This window comes from Cucumis sativus, chromosome 6, assembly GCF_000004075.3.
Source record: "Cucumis sativus cultivar 9930 chromosome 6, Cucumber_9930_V3, whole genome shotgun sequence".
In the NCBI taxonomy this organism is placed as follows: domain Eukaryota; kingdom Viridiplantae; phylum Streptophyta; class Magnoliopsida; order Cucurbitales; family Cucurbitaceae; genus Cucumis; species Cucumis sativus.
The window spans coordinates 9367837-9390440 of record NC_026660.2 but is presented as its reverse complement, the minus strand read 5'-3'; the positions used below and the strand labels follow the sequence as shown (position 1 = coordinate 9390440).

At 31.3% G+C, this 22604-nt stretch overlaps 2 protein-coding genes across 2 annotated transcripts; both read left to right on the top strand.

Annotated features, from left to right (window-relative positions):
* Positions 1–3642: 3642 nt before the first annotated feature.
* Positions 3643–10071, top strand: LOC101219798 (TLC domain-containing protein 4-B). Its single transcript, XM_004139875.3, has 9 exons — positions 3643–3958; positions 4101–4223; positions 5073–5161; positions 5264–5402; positions 6437–6511; positions 7206–7327; positions 7448–7523; positions 7786–7845; positions 9612–10071. Exons 2-9 carry the CDS (start codon positions 4140–4142, stop codon positions 9747–9749), a joined length of 783 nt encoding a protein of 260 aa, XP_004139923.1. The 5' UTR covers positions 3643–3958; positions 4101–4139; the 3' UTR covers positions 9750–10071.
* Positions 10072–15223: 5152 nt separating this feature from the next.
* Positions 15224–19506, top strand: LOC101220034 (calcium uniporter protein 5, mitochondrial). The gene is made up of 2 exons (XM_004139876.3): positions 15224–16282; positions 18812–19506. Exons 1-2 carry the CDS (start codon positions 15743–15745, stop codon positions 19295–19297), a joined length of 1026 nt encoding a protein of 341 aa, XP_004139924.1. The 5' UTR covers positions 15224–15742; the 3' UTR covers positions 19298–19506.
* The last annotated feature ends 3098 nt before the right edge of the window (positions 19507–22604 follow it).

Genomic DNA, 22604 nt, shown 5'->3' with positions numbered 1-22604 from the left:
AAAAGATGAGTGCAAAAGCAAGATTGAAGCTTAATTTATGATATGAACATCTTAATTAAAACTCTTTTTTTCATTTGATGTACCATATATGTGCATGCAAAAAAAAAAAAAAGTGAAAATTCACGATTGATGATAAATTTATTAAATGAATATCATAATTAAAAATATTTAATAAACTAAAATTTTAAAAAAATATGTATTACATATACGGTATATATGTTAAAAATAGTGAAAAACTCAGATTATAATAGACTGCACCCCAAACGCAGCTTATATTAATATAGATTATATAGTCTGCACTCCAAACGTACACATTACAAAATTTATAATGGTTTGCACCCCAAATTATTATAATCCTTGGACTATTATAATAACCAAACTATTCTAAGTCATGCCTGACTCCAAGCGTTCCCTTAAAATTTATGGAGTTGTTATCGAGTTTTATACTTATTTAACTCTAGTAATTAACAATATCAATGTAATTAACCAAGACATTATTATTTTTATTAAACTATAAAAATCTCATTTCCGAAGACCATATCTCATGTTTCGAAAAAAAAATATTTGTGTTTCATCGTTCCAATCAATGTTGCATTTTTTCACTAGTCTTATTTTTAAAAAAAAAATATTTTAGAAAAATACAATAAATGGACAAAATGTTCCATTTCAACAACGAAAAAAAAGTATGCAAACTCACCCTAGAAAAAAAAAAAGTGATTAATTGAGACCCAACGAGTCTAATATATTTGGCTCCAAATCTAAACGATATTTTTTCAATATTTTTTATCGATTTTATTTCAAAAATTTTGGTATGCGATCGATCAAAATTTTCAAATTTAAATGATTTTTGTCAAGATTGTTCGTAGATCGTTTAGATTTAGTTATATTTGGTATACAATCGTTAAATTTGGATAGCTAGTTTAATCGATTTTTTAAAAATTCTTTTGAGAAATTTAGTTTTTTTAAAAAAAGAAATAACTTTTGGAAAATCATTTTAAATAACAAAAAATTCAAAAATATTGTAAAATATAACCGTCTATTATGATAAAGACACATACAATAGCCTATCATTATATGACGTAAATAGATTGATATTTTTCTATATTGTAAATATTTTAGTTCATTTTGTATATTTAGAAACAAGCTTTAATTTTTATCAAAACGGATAAAATCACATTAATAAATAATTTTTAGAATCTATTACCATCAGACATTTAGATGATTCTATCGACGTCTATAAGTGACATTGATAAATATCGATAGAAGTTTACTAGTGTCTATAAATACCGACATATTTTAAAACTTTCTTATCTAAACAATTTTATTATTTGAAAAGTTTTTTTCAAACAAATTAATATAGTCAAACAAACCTAGAAAAAAGTATCTTTCTTTTCTTTATTACATGTGGGAAGAAAAGTATCATATGACTTACATATTGCACTTTGTAGCTTTATTTTTTTTTTCTTTCAAGAGAATAGTATAGGTTTGATCTCATTTTTCTTTTGAATTTAATAATAACATGGTGCAAATTCAACCATTCATATCTTGGTAATTAATTATTGTCTCATCCATCTACGGGCTCCAATCAATTACTTACTAAACTCAAACTAACTGCTACTTTATTGCCTAATTGTACAAATTAGGAGTAATTACATCACTTGTCTTATTTACTTGTAGTGATGTATTTATCTTCTCGTTCTTCTTATGTAAATCACAAAATATTCAATCAGTAAGTGTTCACGACTCTGCTCTGCTCCTTGTTTATAGAAAGATATACTTAAAATTTTATTACATTTGTACACTTTGCGTAACATTTAGATTGCTGGTTTTTTATTGTGCTTTATGATAATTGGATTATTGTTTGATAAAAGTTATAATTCAGTTGCATGTTATTGTATAATAATATCCATGAATATGTTATTATATTCCAAATGTTCCTAATCGATTATTAACGTGGGAACAATAATAGATTAAGATTAGTATGAGTTATAATTGATAATCATAGGATGATTACATGTAGATTAGAGAATAAGAATTTGACTGATCCATTTTGAGATTATTACATGGACATGTGTCATAAATAATTTCAAATAATTGATTTTTTTCATTCTTAGATATGTGATTATCATAGTGTCAAACATAAGAATTAATCTATTATGATGCAATCAAACGTTATCTTTAACCATATAGTTATAAAGATTGTACTCGAATATGTTATGAATTATGTAGCTGACAATGATTAATCAAGATGTAATTTATCCATTTTGTTATTAAGAGATATCTTTAGGTCCCTCGATTAAGCTTAATTGTGAAAATGCATGATCGTGCTATAAATGAATCAATAAGAGTATTAATGGAATTTATTATTTTAGTATGCTTATTCATTGAGAAGTAAATTGAATTAGATAAGCTGACTTTGTCCATGCCTTATATTCAATTGTAGATATGGTGTGATAAAAGAATTAAAGCAATAATTATATTAGGTTATGTTGGATCATCGACTTAATTTAAAATGAGTAGCCATAATGTCTTGCTAGAGACCAATTATAACTTATGAGCCATAAAACGAGTTATGGACCCATTGTCATATTAAATTAACCGAATAGGTCGGGGTTGAATTTGTCTTTAGGCTGGGTAATTAATAAGTCTAATTGGAGAATTGGAATCCTATTAGGAAACATAATTAATAAGTCCAATCAAATAAATGAAAACTTATTAGAATACGTAATTAATTAATAAGCTCAATTAAATAATTGGAAGCTTATTAGGAAACCCCATGAAACCTATAAGTAAGACTCGTCTTCTTATTTTATATATAAGCAAATACATAAAATTTATTATACACGGAGAGAGAATAGAGAGAGTCGAAATTCTCACTTTGTGAGAGCTTTTAGTAGACCCGAATTCGAAAAGTCGAATTCCCAGTTCGTATGTGCATATTGTGAAAGAACGTTTGTAATTTCGCTGCATTTTAGTGATACGAATTGGACGATCATTTTTATCAAGAATAGAGGTAATTCGAATTTGGGACATCGACACTAAAATATGTTTATTTGTAATTTAATTATTTATGCAGTCTTTTACGATCTAACGATTAGAGAAATTTTTCTATATTAATCCCACAACATATAGCCTTTTAGTTCATTTTCCAACGGAGATCACATAACAAGTTTTATGCAAGTTGAATATGATTTTATAAACGAAGTCAATCATAGGTCTAATCATCAATCTTTTATGTTCACATATAATACAATAATTCCTTTAATATATTAAAAAAATTAATAAATTTTTAAATTCAATTAAAGAAGAAATACAGTATTTTGGTAAATGATGTACATGATGTGATGAACATAATTGGATTTAATTACAGATAAAATGGTGAAAATTGTGGAGGTTTATTATTGTTTTTCTTGGAGCTTTCAAAACAATAATTAATTTATAAAAGAAAACTTTGTTTTAATTTAGAAAATGTTTTATATGACATTTAAGAAACATTAATGGTAGATTAGGGATTAAAAACTGGAAATTAGGGGGATTAGGCATGATTAGGCCCAGACATAAACGTGGCATCCAACGTGGATTCCCGATTTCTTGTCGGCCTCCCGAGAAAAGGAGACATTATTCCGAAATTCCATTTTCCACAATCCAATTCCATATTAGTCCAAGTCAAATCTCGAAGCTCTTCTTCGTTTTCAGTCCTCCACTTGTTGCTGTACCTTCCAAATTCTCTCTTCCTTCCTCTTATTATACTGCTGATTCTCTTCCATCTTCCCTCTTTTGGTCCTTCACCGGCGCCTGTTTGTGAACCATACCTTTTTTCTTCTTCTATTTATTCCGCCTGTCGTTCCTACTTTTCAACTCAAATTTCAATCCAGTGTATCTAGCCGAACTACTTTGATGCCCATGGCCCGCTAGTGCGAGTGGCTTTCTAAGCCTACACCGACTTTTTTCGGAATAAGTATGTCTATGTTCATCATCTACGAGTTAATGCATTGGCGGCATTAACTCGTTCTACACGTGATTCTAGGGCTTTATACTGCTTTTGCTTTGACTCTGGTGAATGGACTACTCAATAGTGATTTGGTTTTCCTTTTGTACAGTTTTTGGGAATTGCGCATTTGCTTCTGGCTCTTGTGTACATGACTATCTCAGACACTTCCGGTCCGAGCAAGGAACTTCTATGGCTGGCTTCGGTCTTTTCTGGCTTTGTTTTCTGCAAGATTGTAAGTGTTGAGTACTGGTTCGTATTGTTGTTTTTTTTTTGTTTAAAGTAGAGTAGGGGAATGACTATCTGTAATCTATGATTTCCTTCACTGTCGTGTCTCTTCATTGATGTATAATTCTTATTAACCTTCACATGTAGCAGCATTTCACCTGTCGAACTGCATTTTTGCCCCCGGTTTATTACGCTCTTTTTCTAAACCTAATTTCTGCTAATTCTTTTAGAAGCTGGTAATTGATTCAGTTACCAATTGTTGTCTCGTTTCAATGTTCATATATTTATATATGTTTATTAGTGGTGGCGTCTTGTGTGAATACGTGAATTTTAATACATGATGCTCTCATATGCACGTCTGTTAGTATTTTAATGATAGGAAGAGAATTATTTTTCTCCTTTTGGTATTCGTGGGTTACCAGTGCCACGTTTTCAAATTGTTAATGAAATTACTCTTTTGATTGCCTGTGCACATAAATTGTTTATTCACTATAGGACGAGTAGAAAAGGCATCTTAAGTTTATTTAAATAATTTTCAAGGGGAGCTTCAGTTTTATAAAAGCGTTAACCAGAAAAGCAGAAAGAAGAGTGGTTGTCAAACACATTTTATTTATTTATTTTTCTTCGAGGCATCTTATCCATAGAGCTACATCGAACAGACTATTTCTTTTTTCAAAGTAGAAAATAGAGAAAAAAAAGTTAAAAATGGTTACCAAGGAAGAGACTAGAACTAGGAAATGGAAGCATTGTTAGATGGACCCTGAAGGCCTCAACTACAGGACTTGTGTTGTGTTCTGTGCACACGAGTGAAAAAGAAGATTGAATGTTAAAAACCTTCTCTGTTTCTTTCTTGAAGGTTTACACGTTAACCGGCATCATTAGCCTCCAGAGCTTTAAAGCATATGTCAAATTAAGCAATTTTGGAAAGGTTGAATGGAACAATAGGTAAAATGCTTGTAATCTCTTATTTCATTTAATACTGAGCTTATTTATTAGTAATACATCTGCTATGTGAATGTAAGAAGATTAATTATTATCCTATTGTAGGGGATTTTCAACATTCCACGCACTTGTTGCAGCATCTTCTTCTCTTTACCTTGTTCTGTTTTCAAGTACTTTTGATCCAAGTTCCAGTAATGAGCTTCTTATTAGACGAACATCCTCTTTATCTGATATGACATTGGGGGTAAGTTGAGTAGAAAGGTCATGAAAGCTTCTCCTCGTGTGAAATTTGGTTATAATTGTTTCTTGACTTTGCTTCTTTTGTTTGTTGACACTTGACATTACAATATACTTGCCCCTAAGCTGTTTTAGGAGTTGATTGGGCTACAAAATTTGATAGTTTTTGTGTGTACATTTTATGTCATTAATATAAATGTACGTGTCAATATATTTATGCTAGTATGATCTTTTTTTTTTGTTACAAACCGTTCTACTTATTATTTTATTCAGTTTACTTCTGGCCATTAAATTGAGGATGTTAGTCTTATGAGTTAACCTAAACTACAGTTTTATCACCAAGTCATTATTTGATATAGAGATTCATGGTTGGACTTTTCACATTGAGTATTATTCACATCCATCTACTTGCATTAACTTTTATTGTTCTTCTGTTATTTGGTTGAAAAGTATATTTAACATTTTGTACTCAAACACGTATATTACTCATAAGGGAGTTGCAACGCAGATTTATAAAAAGCTGGGACAAGAAATAACACGAGCTTCTACGTTATCAAACACTTTACCCTGCCTTAATTTAGTTGAATGGAATCACTGGTACATTTAAATTATGCTCTATATTGGTTTAGATAGTTAGAAATTTGGTCAGTTCAGTGAACATTAGTTTTCTAGGAGACTCTAAATTTGTTGATGCTCTTTCAGTCAACCAAGTGTTGTGGCAGTAATAACATAGATGCCATTTTGTTCTTTACCTTCTGTTTTTACTAACTCTCCGGCTGTGTGTTCAATCTTAAATCTTAATTTTTGTTCTTTTGGTTTTTTTTTTCCTTTTCATGTTAGAACATTTTCCATTATTGTCATTTTCTCTTCCTCAAGGCCCTTAGTGGCTGCAATTGATTTGTTCCATGAAAAGTATTTTTTATTATTTTTAATTGTTACTCTATCCTCCATGCACAAAGAGCAGTTAGATATTTTATTGCTACTTTGTCTATTTTGATTCATTAACTTCATTTTATCTTTTCCTGTTGGTGCTTTTTGCAGTTTTCCATTGGCTATTTTCTATCAGATTTGGCAATGGTTCTCTGGGTTTTCCCGGCTTTAGGTGGTTTTGAGTATGTAAGTATGGAGCAAGATTCATTCCCCCCTCCCCCGCCCGTAATATTGATATATTCATTTGATATTGTATGTCGTGGTTTATGTTTCACTTTTTAATATATCTTTTTTATGACGACCTTACTGAAACAGGATTTATTATATAGGCAAAATGTTGTCCTAGAGTTCTAGAAATATATCTTCTTTGTAATGGGAAAATGTTATTAACATCTGCTTTGTTTTCTTCTTTATAAAGTACACAGGAACCTCAATAGACACTGAGTTCGTCTTCCTCTAATAGGACTATAACTATAACTATAAGCTTAAAATAATTTTTTTCCTCCTCCTTGCTGTCAGTTTTACAGATTTAAAATGTTCTTGACTGAAAGTCGAGACTAATTTTGTGCATTTATTGCGGAGAGAAATTGATTTGAGCAATAGAGCAGTCAGGCCTGTACAGTATGTGCTTTATATATCTAAATGATTGCCCAAACCACATGTAGAAAAGCTCATTATGCGGGTGACTTGTTAGACTGATGATATAATCAATCCATAAGATATTTTTGAGTATTTTCTTTTAGTTTTCAAGTGTCCCGATAAACATAATTTCTCGTGGTGAAAAAAAAAGAACTGAAGTTTGTAGAGTGTAGACCTGTGTACTTCAATACTATGTGAAAGCTGATAACTGACTTTCCTAACTTTCCTAATTATCAATTAGGTTGTGCATCATGTTTTATCACTGTTCTCAATCATTCAATCCCTCCTAAGTGGCCAAGGACAGGTTTATATACTAATGGTTCTTTTCACAGAAAGCACAACTCCGTTTGTAAATCTTAGATGGTAAGCTGTGAGTTACGTTTACTCTATACTCTATTTCTAATGAGAAAAGCAAATTTATGCTCAGAGCAATAACGTATTTAGTTTTGAACATTTGCTCCTTGCTTTTCCTTACTTCATCAGGTACTTGGACAATGCTGGCCAGAAAAACTCAAACCTCTACGTCATTAATGGAATTGCACTGTTTCTCGGGTGGTTGGTAATGTCCATAATTTGAATTCTTGTTTCTTTTTAGTGTAAACAATGTTCCCGAATCCATAGAAAATAATGTATATGTGAATTCATGTAATTGAGCTTAGTCTGTGTTCATTGGCATCTTAAAATTTTTATTTAATTTGTTTTTTAGCTATTAAAAGAAGTTACTTTACTCATGTATTGAGTACCTAATTAGGGGTAATCATATTTTATCTATTTCGGTTCTATTTTCTTCTTCGAAACTGACATGAGTTTTGTTTCTGCAGGTTGCCAGGATTCTCTTATTTATATATTTTTTCAGTCACATGTTTAAACATTTTGACCAGGTGAGATCAACATCTCCCTTTGCAAACCAAGTCTTGAATAGTTTGCTTATTGTTAATAACAGCTATTGCGAACTGTGAAAATAATCAAACATAATTAAAATATGTAGAAATATGATACTATCATGCTATAGATGATCGATTTACAAGCTTAGCTTCATGCTTTAAGTATTCAAACCATGATAGAGATGTATAATTAAAAAATGAAGAAATATGATGTTATCATGCTAGAGATGATCCAAGTACAATTATCTTGAAGTATGATGCTAGAAATTATCCATTTACAAGCTTAGTTTCATGCTTTATGCATTGAAATCATGATAGAGATGTAGTTTAGGCTAAGACCAAACCTCTTCATTTTTATGATAAGTTTTTGTTACTGAAAATAAGAAGGAAAAATCTGTTCCAAGTTGATACTGACTATTTGAACGGCTGTCTTAGACTATGACTAAAATCTAAAAGCATATTAATTATGGGGAGAAAAATGGAAAGAGGGAAAAGAAAAGAGCTTCCTAGTTTGAGAACTTTTTAGGCCAATAGCCTATAGACTATTTTCAAGTGGTTGCTTTTAATCACGGTGAATGAGATACCCCAAAATTTTTCTTCCGTAGCTTTTGGTTCTTGTGTGTCAGATAATTGGTGGGCTGAGTGGGATTACTTGTTAGAAAGGAAGAAAATTACTATTTTTAGTTGGAGTGGGGGTAGGTAATGAAATATATGGTTCGAGTGGGATTCATAAAAAAAAAAAAAAAAAAAAAAAAAAATACTATGTTTTGTTGGATTTGGGTAGGTGGGAAGTATCGGCTAGCCTGGATAACTCCTTCCCCACAAGGGTGAATTCGAGTTGACTTATGGACCCTATAAAACTTTTTTAGCTTATTCAAAGCACTTTTTGGAATGTTTACCGCATTTGATTTGATTGTTAAAAGTGAGTTTGAAGCCTCTCAAGTGCTTTATTCTTGATGAAAAGTTGGGATGAGTTGAGTTGTGAATTCCACTCCTTGTTTAGCACAATAAATTAATGGGTCATATGGTTGAAAGCCATCAAGTTTGTGCCTTATTGAGTTCACAACACTAGGGTCTGTTTAGAGAATCATAAAGGAATGAGTTTAGATTGGGCGTTTTGGACCTATTTGTAATACCAAACTTATCTCGTGCTTGCAAGTTTTCAACTCAACTCTCTTTTTCATTGTTTTTATTGTTTTCCTGCTTCATGATTTCATTTTAATTTCGTCCCTAATTACCCATGCATCCCAATACTACTCAAATTCCCAGTAATGTTGATTTCATTCCATTTCTTCGAACAACAACTAAAAGGTAGTTTGAAACGTTGGTTTTGTCTTGATTAAAGGTTCCACTCTGCTCCTCTTTTGGTACAACTAGTGTGCACCCAAATCTTAAATTCATTAATTTTATATCTTATTAACCCTAAACACCCGAGTTCACAACTTCCGAAACCTCATAATTCTTTGCATTTCACAATTCCACTCCTAATTACCTAAAATGTCCACGAGTGATTCATCTAAAATTATTTTGCTAAGTACTTTTTCTTTTTTACTCAAAAGCACATTTTTCAACCTTCATTCTAATCTCACCCTTAACTGGAGCTTCCTCCAAAAGCCATTAGGAATAACAAAAAAGTGCCTTCTTCCAAAAGTAAACCCCAAACACCAATCCCTGTCATAGAGAAAAACACTTGTAAGTGGTTGTAAAGCTTCTTTCCATATAGAATTAATTGTTGCTGAATTCTTGTATTTGATATGTTTCAGGTGAAAACTGTGTATCCTTTGGGGTTTTATAGCTTGTTGGCGGTGCCTCCTATGTTGGCTACGATGAACGTTTTTTGGTTCTGGAAGATCGCTAGAGGAATGATTAAAACACTCAGAAAAGCAAGGCACAGCAAATGATAGGTCTTTTTTAACCTGCTTCTTTGTTTGTCTTGCAGTATGTATGCTATTTAGTTGCCAAAACGAGTGTAACTACTATTAGTGTGCACTGAGGATCAAGAGGTTCGTGGCCTCATTTGTACTGCAGAAAAAAAAGGAAAAGAAAGCTATTTAGTTGGTTGAAATTAAGGTTACAAGTATGGTTTTGGTTGTAAAAGTAGAATAGAAAGCTCCAATAGTTTCTTAATTGACCAAAGTACTTGTTATTCATAGAATTTCTGAGGGTTGTGTTCCTTTGGTTGAAATTAGCTCTAATAAATGGAATTGTGAATTGTTAAAGTAATCTTTTATATTAATTGGAAGATTAAAATGTAACAATGGAAACTTTTGTGGATCATAATTAGATGGCTAAACTATATTTGAAAAAGATGCTCTTAAACTTAACCTTTTGTTTAAAAAGTGAGTTTCAATATTATATTCGACTATAATAAATATTTAAAAAACAACCATTGATGAAGAAATTCTTTAACAAAAACTCTGACGTGTTGGTTGGCTTTGACTACAACCGACGTGGCGATCCAAGTTCATGGGTATTTTAAATACAAACAACAAATTTTGGGTTTATTTTTTTTATATAATTCAATTTAAAGTAAAAGAAAAGTTGTTTTTAAATATAAAAAATAAACAAAAATATTTACACCACCATTTATATTTATTTGTATCACATATACATATTTATCTTTTTAAAATTTTATTATTTAAAATAACTTTCAATCGGTCAACATCTTATAGAAAATCCTTTTGAATTAATAAAAAAATCTTTTCTCAAAAAATAATAAATAACAAACCACTTTTGACTTGTCTGTCATTTGTAGAGTATGATAACTGAAAGAGCAATTTGTTGAAAAGTAATTTCCAAACTTAAATTGTTTGTTGACTTAAGTGTACACACAACACACTGACCTACCCATCCCTTTGGCCCCTCCTCTCTAAAAGGGAACTTCCCTTTTCACATCCCAATAACGACTCTCCATTTTTTCTTCTTTCCAATTACGTTCTTCTAATACCCCTCCGGAGCTTGGAGTCATAAATAGGTGACCTTTGAGGGATTAAATTTATGATCTCATCACTCCTACACTTGTGCATAATTTAATGTTAGAGAATACAATCTACATTTTTTTTTTTTGTTAGAAAAAAATGGTAATATTTTAAGTAATAATGAAATGTGATTAGGAAAAATAAAATGGAATATGAATGGAAAGGAAAAATTAAAAAGAAAAAGAATGAAAAAAGTAAAATGAAAAGAAAAGGTGAGGTCCATCCAATCCAATGTTGACAAAGAGAGTCGTATGGTTTTGTGTCATTATTTTTCTGACTACAAACGTTTCATGTATTTATTGGTTGCTAATCATACGTGGAAAAGTGTCCCTTCGCTTCGTCGGCAACACCTTTTCTAAACATGGAATCATCTCAATTTATTCTCATTTTGTGATTTTTTTTCTAAAAAACAATCTTCAGTACACACAAGTCACACCCTTCACAGATCCTATAGGTCATATATATGTGTGGGAAGACACTTGCACGTTTGTAAACGCGGGTAGGATCTAACGAAACACCAAATCAACAAAATTTGAAAAGGACTGAATTTCTACAAACCTCCCAACAAAATAAGGAACTCGGATAATAAGACCGTATCTTTAAAAGTACTTGATAGATATTGATAAAAGTAAAGAAAAATTGAAAGTCAAACACCATAACATAATGGTATGGTATTGGGAGCGTGTAACTTTGGCTCAAGTTTAGCTACTCTTGTTCATAGTGACATGTAAAAATAAGATCGAGGCTAATTGTACATTAAACAAAATCATACTAAATATTCATAGATCCTCTTTCTTATTTAATTAATTAAAAGCAAAAAATTAATATATTAAATAATATGGATTTTACATTCATCTATTTGCAATGTTAATTCTCATATATCATTTTTTTTAAAACCATTCAAACTTATCTCTTTTAATCTTTACTTCAAACTCACTTTTCTTGAAATTTAAGGTTGCAAAAAAACTTAAACTTATATGGTAAATTTTTTTTGAAAGTCATCTCATGAAAGATCATCTTTGTATTCACACACTGAAACTTATTTCCTATTTGGTAAAATAGTTTGAAAGTCATCTCGCGAAAATGCATCTTTGCATTCATACTCTGAAACTTATCTCCTTATTCATCCTAGTTTGTTGTTTTATTTTCTTTCAATTAACTGTACACCATTTTGCAGAAGCTTGACCTACGAGACTGTATTTTTCATAAAGATGTGGGATGAACAAGAGAAATCAGGCCAGGAGCCAGATTCGTCTAAAGGATTTGTTAATTCTCTTAGAAAGAGTATAAACTTTGTGGAACGACTCCCTAGGGGCTATGCTAATAGTAAGTTTGAACCTAGCCTACAAGAAAGAAAGCTTAAGGTCAGAGTAAAGACTAAGAAGGAGATAGAGGTAGAGCCTTTCTTAAGTTTCCTTGTTTACCCCTTGAGGGTTTCTTTTCTTCCTTGCCTCTAAATATGAAAAAACAATGGACAGACTCTAGCTCCGGCCAATGACCTGTCCCTCTTAGACTAAAATGGGGATAGACTAAAAGGGCACCTGAAATGCTCTTGATCTTTTTGTGTCGATCCTATATTGTTCTTTAAGTGTTGTATGCTTGTTAAAGTAAATAAATACTATGAAACTTCACAATTAAAAAGTATTCTAAGAAATTTAGAGATTCAGATCCCTAATTTGTTAATTTAGTAACACCTTAAGTTTTTCTTAGTACAATGAAGATTGAGAGATCGAAATCACAAAGCTCTTGATAGTTGATGCATATTGTATATGATAGTTGATACATCGAGAGTTGTGTGTATTGATATTATGTGTTACTTGAATTTCAAATTGTATGTATAAATTTATGTATGAGTAATTTATGTAAAAATTATATGAGTTTGTATGTGTAAATTTGATGTTGTATGTGTAAATTGATATTATATAATGTACGTGTAATATATATGTTTTTAGAATTTGCGATTGAATTTGATATTTAATTTAAAATTGAATTTGAGTTTCTATTTAATTTCAATTAAATGTTTGAAAATGTTAGATATTTAATTAAAAATGTTGGATTTATTTTATGGTTATCTTGTAGTTATTAGCCTAGTTTTTATGTCAAAATCAGTTTCTAATCTGTTGTGGGTAGTTTTAGGTAGTTTTTAATTTAACTAAGCATGTATGAAGTATTAGTATGTTGGAAGTGTTAGGTAGAGCTAACATGTCCCTCTCAGGCTGAAACGAGGACAACCTGAAAGGGCACACCTGAAATTCTCTTGATCTTTCTGTGTCGATCCTACATTGTTCTTTAGGCGTTGTATGCTCGATAAAGTAAATAAATACTATGAAACTTCATAATTAAAAAAGTCACTAAGAAACTTAGATATTCAGATCTTTAATATCTTAATTTAGTTAAACAGAAGCTGGTGAAATTATAGAAGTTTAAAGAATGGCTAATCTAACTTAGGGTTAATATAAATGAGGAAAAAAGACAAAATAAAAAGAGGATGATTATGAGATTTTACAAATAGAAGAGCTCAAGGTTGATAAGTAAGAAGAAGACTGGATAAGAGTTTTGAACAAAGAAGGAAAACTTAGTATTGTGAGTGATTTTCCAAAATGTTTTACAAATCTTAAAAGTTTTCTTATAATCTTATACTGATTTGTATTGATATTTCATACATATGAATGTTAGCAAAGAGATTTCGAACGAAAGCTTATATTATGTTTTATGTGTTTCAAATGAATGTAAAATTGTGTTTAAACCATTATTCATTGTCCTATCAATGAGCTAGCAGATATGTGCACATATTGAGTAAAGGCAGCCATGTAGAGAAGGCATGTTGTATGGTGGAATGAGGTGGGACAATGCATTAAAGATGTGTATTGCGCCAGGAAGCCTTAGTAACAAGGAATGAACCAGAAAATTCTCAAGATGTTGTTGATGAAAAGACTATCACAATAATCCATGCACGATAATGGTTCATGTCTTGATGAAAGGAATAAATGAAACTAATGTGTATTTATGGTTTGAAATATGTTATTGAATTTAGGCAGTGAGCCTATGTTAAATGAAAATGATTTATAAATTGTATTCCCAAATGATTTTAAAAAGCAACACTCACTAAGTCTTTTGACTTACATTTAAAATTTTTCCTCCCCAGGTTATATAAGCTAAGTGATCATTTAGAAAGATAAGTGATTGGGTAAACAGGTAAGCGATTGGAGGTAAGTGATCGTTTAGGTAGCTAAGCAATCGTGTTTGAAAGGGTAAGCGATTAGTCAAGGAGCTACAAGATCAAACTGGGAACCTAAACGATCGTTGAAGGTTGAAGACTTTCAACATTTCTTTGTTTAATTATTGCTGAGAAAATTTGTATCATGTCTTATTCTGTTGTAGAAACTATTGGATTGGAATTAATAAGAGAAGTTTAATTACTGATTTAATTTCCGTTGTGTGGTTTTTAGTTAAGTTTTATTTAAGTTGTGTTAAGTAGTTTGGAACAAGGTGTGACAAAAACTATATAGACTAAAATGTAAAAGTATTTAACACCATCACATATCACATTGACATGTATTTCTACTTTAAGGTTAAACTTTTTGCATTTCGCATTTATTTAACTATAAATTTTTAAGAGATTTAGGAAAACAAACACACAAATAATGAGTAAAATATAACAATAAGATGTGAATTGTGGCCAAACAAAGCATAGTTCGATGTCAAAACCACGAGGTTTATGGTTCAAATCCCTCTATCTCTAATTGTACTACAAAATTGATTTGGAGAAAAATATATAATTGAATAAAATACCATCCCAATAAAATCTCTAATGCAAAAAATAAATAGAACAATGAGAAATTAATTTTGTAAACGTTTGTAGTTATGGAGAGAAACCGTAATAAAACGTTTGGTTATTTAATTATGAGATAAAGATCATGTTATTTATTATATCTCACTTGACCATTTGGCCTCGATGTCACATAATTTGCAAAATTCAATAACTCTATCACTTAGGACTCCAATTGCATATAGCTTGGTCATTTTCGCATATCATAGTAAATAGCGTAGTGTTATCGCATAAAGAAACTTTCATTCAACAATTTTTCTCACATTCCATGAAAGAAAAAAACAAAAAACAAAACAAAGTGAAGATTAAAGGTAACAACAATTTGCGTCCCCTTCTTTGAAAAAAGTTTGAATTTTGATCCTCATCTTTGCAATCACCATACTAAATAAAAACCAAATAAAATGTTTATGAAAAGTACAAACACTAAAACTACTGAATAGGGTACATAGGGTGTGAGTTGAGAAAGTTGAACTGTAGAATGTGAGGTTAGAAGGTGGGTATTTAAAATGTAGGATGGAAGTGCAAACTTAGATAGTAAATTATTGAAGTTAGTGGATGGAAATTATTGTTTTGATTTTAAAAAAACAGCAAGTAGGTAGGTGGGTCAAACACCAAGAACAATAACAACAACCTATAATTTGTTTTTAGTTTTGAAAGAATTACAAATAGTGAAAGTGGGAAATGAAAATAAAATATCCAATTTTGGGAAGCTACAAAGCGCTTAACGCGGTCCAAAGAGAAATAACAAAACAAACACACGGAAGAGCTGCGTAGGGCTGTGGACCAAGCCTCCCTTCCACGCCATTGCCTCCTTGCTTTGCTTTTCCCGTTTTCATCGGAAACGCCACCTTCCAAAATCCCATTTCTTTAAACCGCCAAAACACAAAACACACAAACACCACACAACCAATTCCCATTATATAACCATTCCCCCCACTCCCTTTCCACATTCCTTCCTCAATTTCTTCTTCTATCTTCCCACCATGATTCTTCTGACAATCTCTCCTTTCCACTTCTGAACATTATCGCCACACCTTGACCTTTCTGTTTTTGTTTACTTATTTTTCAGCTCTTGACAAACGGGATCATGTGGAGGAAATGCTGTTCTTCTGCTACTAGTTTATTCATTCGCAGATTGTTCGTTAATGGGCTTTCTGGGTCTTCTTCTCCGGTTTATTATGGAACCTTAGGGCTTTCTGCTGGAGTTTCCTTCATTCCATCGCCTCCTGTACGCTCCAACGGTTGGTTTTGTACCGGACTTGCTTTGTTCTCCTCGTCTGTGGATTCGGGGAATTTTACTGGAGTTCGTCGCGATGTGGATAAAAGTGAGAGTGGTGGTGGCCCTGGTATTGGTTCTGTGAATGGAGAATCTGGTAATGGAATTACTGGAGAGGCGATTTCGTTTGGGGAAGCGAAAAGGTTGATGAGATTGGTTAATGTTGAGGCGTTGAAGACGAAATTGGGGACTGATGGGAAGGAGGCGATTGGATATTTGGAGCTTATAGAAGCTTGTAAAAGCATGGGTGTTGCTAGGTCTGAGGATGAAGCCGCTGCTTTTGCTCGAGTTCTTGATGAAGCTGGTGTGGTTCTTCTTTTTCGCGATAAGGTCTATCTTCATCCTGACAAGGTTGGTGAATTGCGTGGGGACCTTATTCAATTATCATTCTGCTTTTGCATCGTGGTGTGGGTGTGTTGCATCTCTTCATCTATCATAATCATCATTCAATTTCTTTTAGTTTATTTAGTGTCAGAAATACGGATGGCAGGTAGAAGTTTTTGCCTAAAGGGATAGAGTTCTATGTAATGAATTTCTTTAGATGTATAGGTTTTTCCAAATTTAAGAACAGTTTGAAAGTTGGGTAAGTTCTAAATTTTGAATTTAAGACAAATCAAGAGGGGTCATGGCTGTGAGAAAGAAAGACATTGGTGTGGGGATGGTTCAATCAATAGTGCCCACTAGATAGGATGTAATATCTACGCATTTGGGTTGTCTCGTGAGATCTAGGGTACGTCAAACTGGGTCCTTATACTTACTGATATATATAAATATGAAAGAGAGAAAAAGACAAATCAAAGGGGAAAGTTTGGAAATTCTTGTTGTTTTTGACTTTTGTATTGTTTTTTTTTCTTTTGTTCTCTAAAGGTTTAGAGAATGAACGTGACATTCGGCCAATAAGGTTTTGGGGGTTAACTAGGTCAGCAGGAACCGGCATTTAGAAGTCTTTGAATGGATTTTCCTTCCTTAATGGAAAAACTGGCTTTTCAATGTTTTTATTAAGATGAATGAAAGTACAAAATCAAAAAGCAGGGTGGACCAAAAGACGAAACACACAAAAAACACAGCTTCAAGATGGTGGCCAGCTATTGGGTTTTCAAATGCCACTTTTAAGAATTAGCCACAAAAAAGAAGGCCAAGTTCTACGAAAACATTGAAAAGATAGAGAAGAAAATCAATACTGATTAAGATTACTGTGTTGGGAAAGGTAGTCTTTGGAGTTTTAAGACAAGTTTTGAGGACTTGTAATTTATACTTTGCCAAGAAATCTTCCTCTTAAGCGGGATGTTTATTGGCTCTGAGATGAATTTCAAAGATTTAGTTTATGTTTTATTTTTTTATTTTTTCTTATTTCTTAAACAATATCTTTGTGGGTCACTTCTTTGTTCCTAAACTTAAACTGGTAAAAGTCAATAGTTTGGGCAGGCATTTGATTTCTTTATTTTTGAAGGACCCAAACTTTTCATTGATTTAGTTAAAAGTTTTATATAACCGACATAAAGCCAGCCCCTAAATTTGTGTTAACTACAGAAGGAGTGGGTTTACAAAAAAAGTTTGGAAAAAGAACACCAAGTGGAACTCAGCAAATCTAGGAAAGTCAAAAGTTCCATCCCATATTTTTCAAGCTGGGACATCCACCTCATTTATCCAATCACTTTTTTCTTTGCTCTACCTTGGAATCCGCGTCCACACAAAACTTGAGAAGTTTTGTCTTTTGCTTCCCTGTCAAACACTCGAGATATATGGCACTGTCTGTAACATCAAGAATGTCCAAAATTCCTTGCCAAAGATCAGTGAAAATGTACATTTCCAATATCTTTCGTTGCTCTTCTACTCGTAACAGATTTAGTTGAACAAGAATCGATAGGAACTGCCTCTCTTGTTTAATTTGTTTTAAATTTTATAATATGAGAATTCAAGTGTTGTGGGTTTTGAACTCTGAGACTTGATTAGCAGTTTCAAAATGTTTTCTCTAGATCACTCCTTGTTTTAGCCAATGTCACAACTGCAAGTGTGCCTAATGCCTTGATTTTTGTATGAGCCTCTCTGGAATTAGTGTGCGTTCTTGAAAGAACTTAGCTTTACCAAATTATGTACATCTCCATCTGATTCGGATTACAAAATCTATCACTAAACACACTCAGATCAACAAGTTTGGAAAGGTCATTTCACTTTACCAAAGTGCTGAGGATATCTGCTATCATTTCACTTTCATTGTATTCGCTCTAGGACTTCTTAGTATGCTCGTATCCTTGGCTCAAGAACTTGATCGTAGCTTTCTTTTTTTGTGTTCGTTATTATGATCGGCAAACTGAAAACTGAAAGTATCATTGTTGGCTATATTTTGGTTAAAGTTAATTTAAGGACCAACTGGTCAAGAGGAAAGTTATGGCTCAATCTGCACTTTGTGGGCCAATGGCCAAATGAAGATGAGAGGAGAGAATAAGAGGAAAAGAAAAGACGCGACATTTTATTCTTAAGATTTAGAGTGTATAGTGCATTAAGTGTATTTGTGATTTGATTGTGCCGATAAATGGGATTATGATATTGTAAATGGCGATTCTCTTCATTGTATATATCCCAAGGTGATTGAGTGAGCATCTCTGAGTGGTTAATATATTCACATTCTTATTGCGTGCTGGAAGCTTCAATCGTGTGGCTCAATAGGCCATTATCCTTGATGCTGTTTACTAGTATGTTCTTTTCGCACAACTGCGAAAGTGAGAACCTGATTCTTTTTCCCACATTATAGATGCTCACTAACAGAATCTGTTGATACATGTAAAACATTAGCCAATCATTTTGGATGTAAATGCACAAGTTTCTTTTCGGTACCAGTAGCTTTTTGACTCATAAACTTAATCTCAATGTTTTACACAGGTGGTAGATCTCGTCAGACGAGCCATTCCCATTGCTTTGATGCCGGAAGACGATCCAACGAGGAGCGAGCTAAAGCAGCTGCAAGAAAAGAAGGAAGAAATCGATGTATTAGCACATAAGCAGGTGCGACGAATACTGTGGACCGGGCTAGGCTTAGCCGTTTTACAAGTTGGACTCTTCTTCAGGCTAACATTCTGGGAATTTTCATGGGATGTAATGGAACCAATAGCATTTTTCACCACAACAACTGGATTAGTTATAGGCTATGCCTATTTCCTATTCACTTCAAGAGATCCCACTTACCAAGACCTACTGAAGAGGCTTTTCCTCTCAAGGCAAAGGAAGCTATTCAAGAAACATTCTTTTGATGTTTGCAGATTCAAGGAGTTGCAGAAAAAATGTAAGTCGCCTCTCGATGCTACGGCAAATATTAAAAATCGGGTGGGCATAGATCTCGAGCTTGAGGACTGTTTGAGTAGAGATTAACTTCTACCACTTTCATGTTGTACCCTTTCCTTTATTAGAACAGGTAAGGGGTTAACTATTATTAACATCCCTAATCTTTTATTTTCTTTCTTTATATGGGGGCTGTCATTCAATTTTGGAGTTTAGAGGTATAAACTAGTAAAGAATACTTGCAATTGTTCAATCAAATTTGAAATGGATTACACTGAAATAACCATTGCATTACCAAATCTTCATTGTCTTTGCTTCCCATCTGCATTATTCTCTCTCATCAACTGAATTTTGATATTTCAACTTACGCTAAATTATAAAATAAAATTACTCGGTTTTCTTTTGCTATTTGTTTTGGATAGAAACGGTTGAAGTTTTGTTTAAAAAAGGTTATTTGAAAAGTTTCATAAAATATTCTTACCATGTGAAAAAACTTTAAAAAATCTTTAATTAATCCTAATTTATTAGCAGTTAAGAATAAAACAAAAAAATTTTAAAGAATAATAATTTTAAATTTTTATTGATATGTCGATCTTTTTACATTTTCATTGGTTCGATATTAATAGGAGTGAGAATTGATATTTCCATTACATATATAAAAAATCCAGGAATTACAAAAAAATAAATATCAAAACTAACACTAATATTAATAATATACAATATTTGAAAATTATAAAATATTAATTTAATAATTTTAATTTTTTTTGAACGTCTTTATAACTTTTTAAAAAATATGTGAAGTTAAAACTTTGACATATCCATCAACATCAATATTTTAAACTTTGGTTAAACCATAAAATTTCACAAAGTTTCAAAAATAAAAATTTATTCTTAAAACACACTAACATAATAACTAGTCAAACAAAAAAAATAATACGGATAGATCTATCACTATGTGTTAATAATCAAATATATTTTATATTTGACAATTAATTATATATTAATTACAACAATAACTATACAGATTGATTGTGTTCATGATTTATTATCATTGTGTTAATAGTAAAATAAAATTAAGACTATGATTTTAATTTAAAATTTGGTTGGTGAGAAAATTGTTGTAAATTTTTTATAAATGGAAATATTTTTTTAAAACTTTTTAAGCTCAAATATATTTATGAAACTTTTTCAATAGTTATGAATATTTTTTATGCAAAATTTTAAAGGTTTCATGCAAAACTAACCGTAATTTTTTTTAACAATTTTAAAAAAAAATTAAGAGTATTTTTTAACTTTTAAAGATTTAGGGTTATTTTTTCCGAACTACAAAATTTATGGACATTTTTTATAATTTAACCTTAATTTAAAAGACTCTTTAATAAGGTGTAATGTTTTGACTGACTTTCTAAATGTTTAAAAAAATTATCTACCGATGTTTAAAAGAAAATCCAAACGCAGTCTTGTACGACAAACGAGAATAATACAAATATATAAATCTACTTTATTACCCATTTAATTCTCTCTCATGGACATTGTCATGAACTTGGCCTACCTTTTAAAATTGAACTAAATCACATTTAAGGAAATGTTGAATTTTTAGAGTATATTTGGGAGTGATAGTTGGAATAGTTATTTTAGAAAAAAATAAATTTAGGTACAGATGATTTTATTTTTAAACCATCATGTTTATGTTTGAAACCATACCAATGATTTCATATACTTATAATTGATTTACAATCATTATTGTTTGGTTCTAAACGTTAATTTGAAATTATCCAACTAGTAATTGTATTTTTAATCTGACAAATAACTATTTACTAAATAATGATGGTAAAAATCTATTTTTATTTATTTTATTGTTAAATTCTTTACCTGCATAGTTGATATATATATAGATATCTAAAGAAAATTAGAAAACATAAATATATAATTGTTTGTTTTATTAGCAGTTTAATGTAGACAAGTTTTTGTTCCAATATTTAAAATTAAAAATGGCTAATCAACCATATTTTACACAAAAATTAAATTAGGTAACCACCTCAGGATTGATTAACTGTGAATCACCTAACAAAAATCACTTTTACCCTAATTCCTCCAAAATTGATTTGAAATTAATTTCAGTTGATGTCAAACACCTAACATTTAAATGAAAAATGATTTTGATAAGAGAAAATGATTTCCAAACGGTAATGATACTTGGTCATGTGGTTTTAGAAGAACAAATTTTATAAAAGTGATTTTTTAACGATCAAATTTTTGTTTGGTTCAAAACTTTTGAAAGTGATTTTTAAATACTTAAACTATACTAGAAGTTTGTAAACGAAGACCATTGAAAAATGGTTGTCAGAAGTTTTTCGGTGATGGCTGTCAAAAAGCAATCATCAAAAGTTTGCTGACAACCGTTACAAAAAGAAAGTAATTGGAAGTTGGTCGATGGTAGTTGATAGAAATTTTCAATAAATATCTAATTTTATTAACTTTTTAAAATGGTGGAAGTGATTCCCTTGGGATCAACAAAGAAGAATCACTTGATTAGTGATACTTCAATAATAAATTTAAAGCGATTTTTTTCTTTTTTAAAAAATTTATTTTATTTTATTTTCAAGCATGATTATTTTAGATAAAAGCTATTTTGGCAATAACAAAAGTGATTTTAGATATGTGAAAATTATTCCCAAACACACCCATAATTTTTTTTGATTGATTTTAGTGTCAAATGAATTTTTTTCCTCCGTTTAAAATGGTGGAGATTTCAAAGAAAGTGTAACCGTCAGTTTGGATTGCATTTTCAAGTGATTAAATTAAGAAATAAGTTGTTTTGAAAAAAAAAATCATGAGTTTGGCAACCACCAAAAGTAGATTTTGAAAAAATGAGTTTATAAAATAAATACTTAAAAGCAACTTTTAGAAAATGAAAGTTAAGTGTTTAATGGTTAATCTCCTTAATTTGTATAAAACACTCTTACTAACACCTTAGCTATCCTCAACAACCAACCTTCGACAACTATCTTCGTCAACTATTGTCGACCAACATTTGACTACTGTCTCCAACGACAATCGTCAGTAAACCTCCGACCACTGCTTTTACGCGATCGTTGACAACCAATTTTCATCTACTGTTTTTTCCACAATTGATTTTGACCAACCTTCGACGACCACTTTTTGACAATTGCATACAGACAAACTTTGAACGACCATTTTATGGCAACTGTCACAAGACAACTATCAAGCACCATTAACTGTCGCTAGCGAACCAGTAGTCATTGTTCTTTAGGCAATCATTTTTGTTGACCACTGCTGATAGTCAACTTTCGTTATTATTTTTATACAACAACTGTCAATCAACCTTCCTAAAAGATTTTCCAACAACTATCATCGATCAACTTTTGAAGAATGT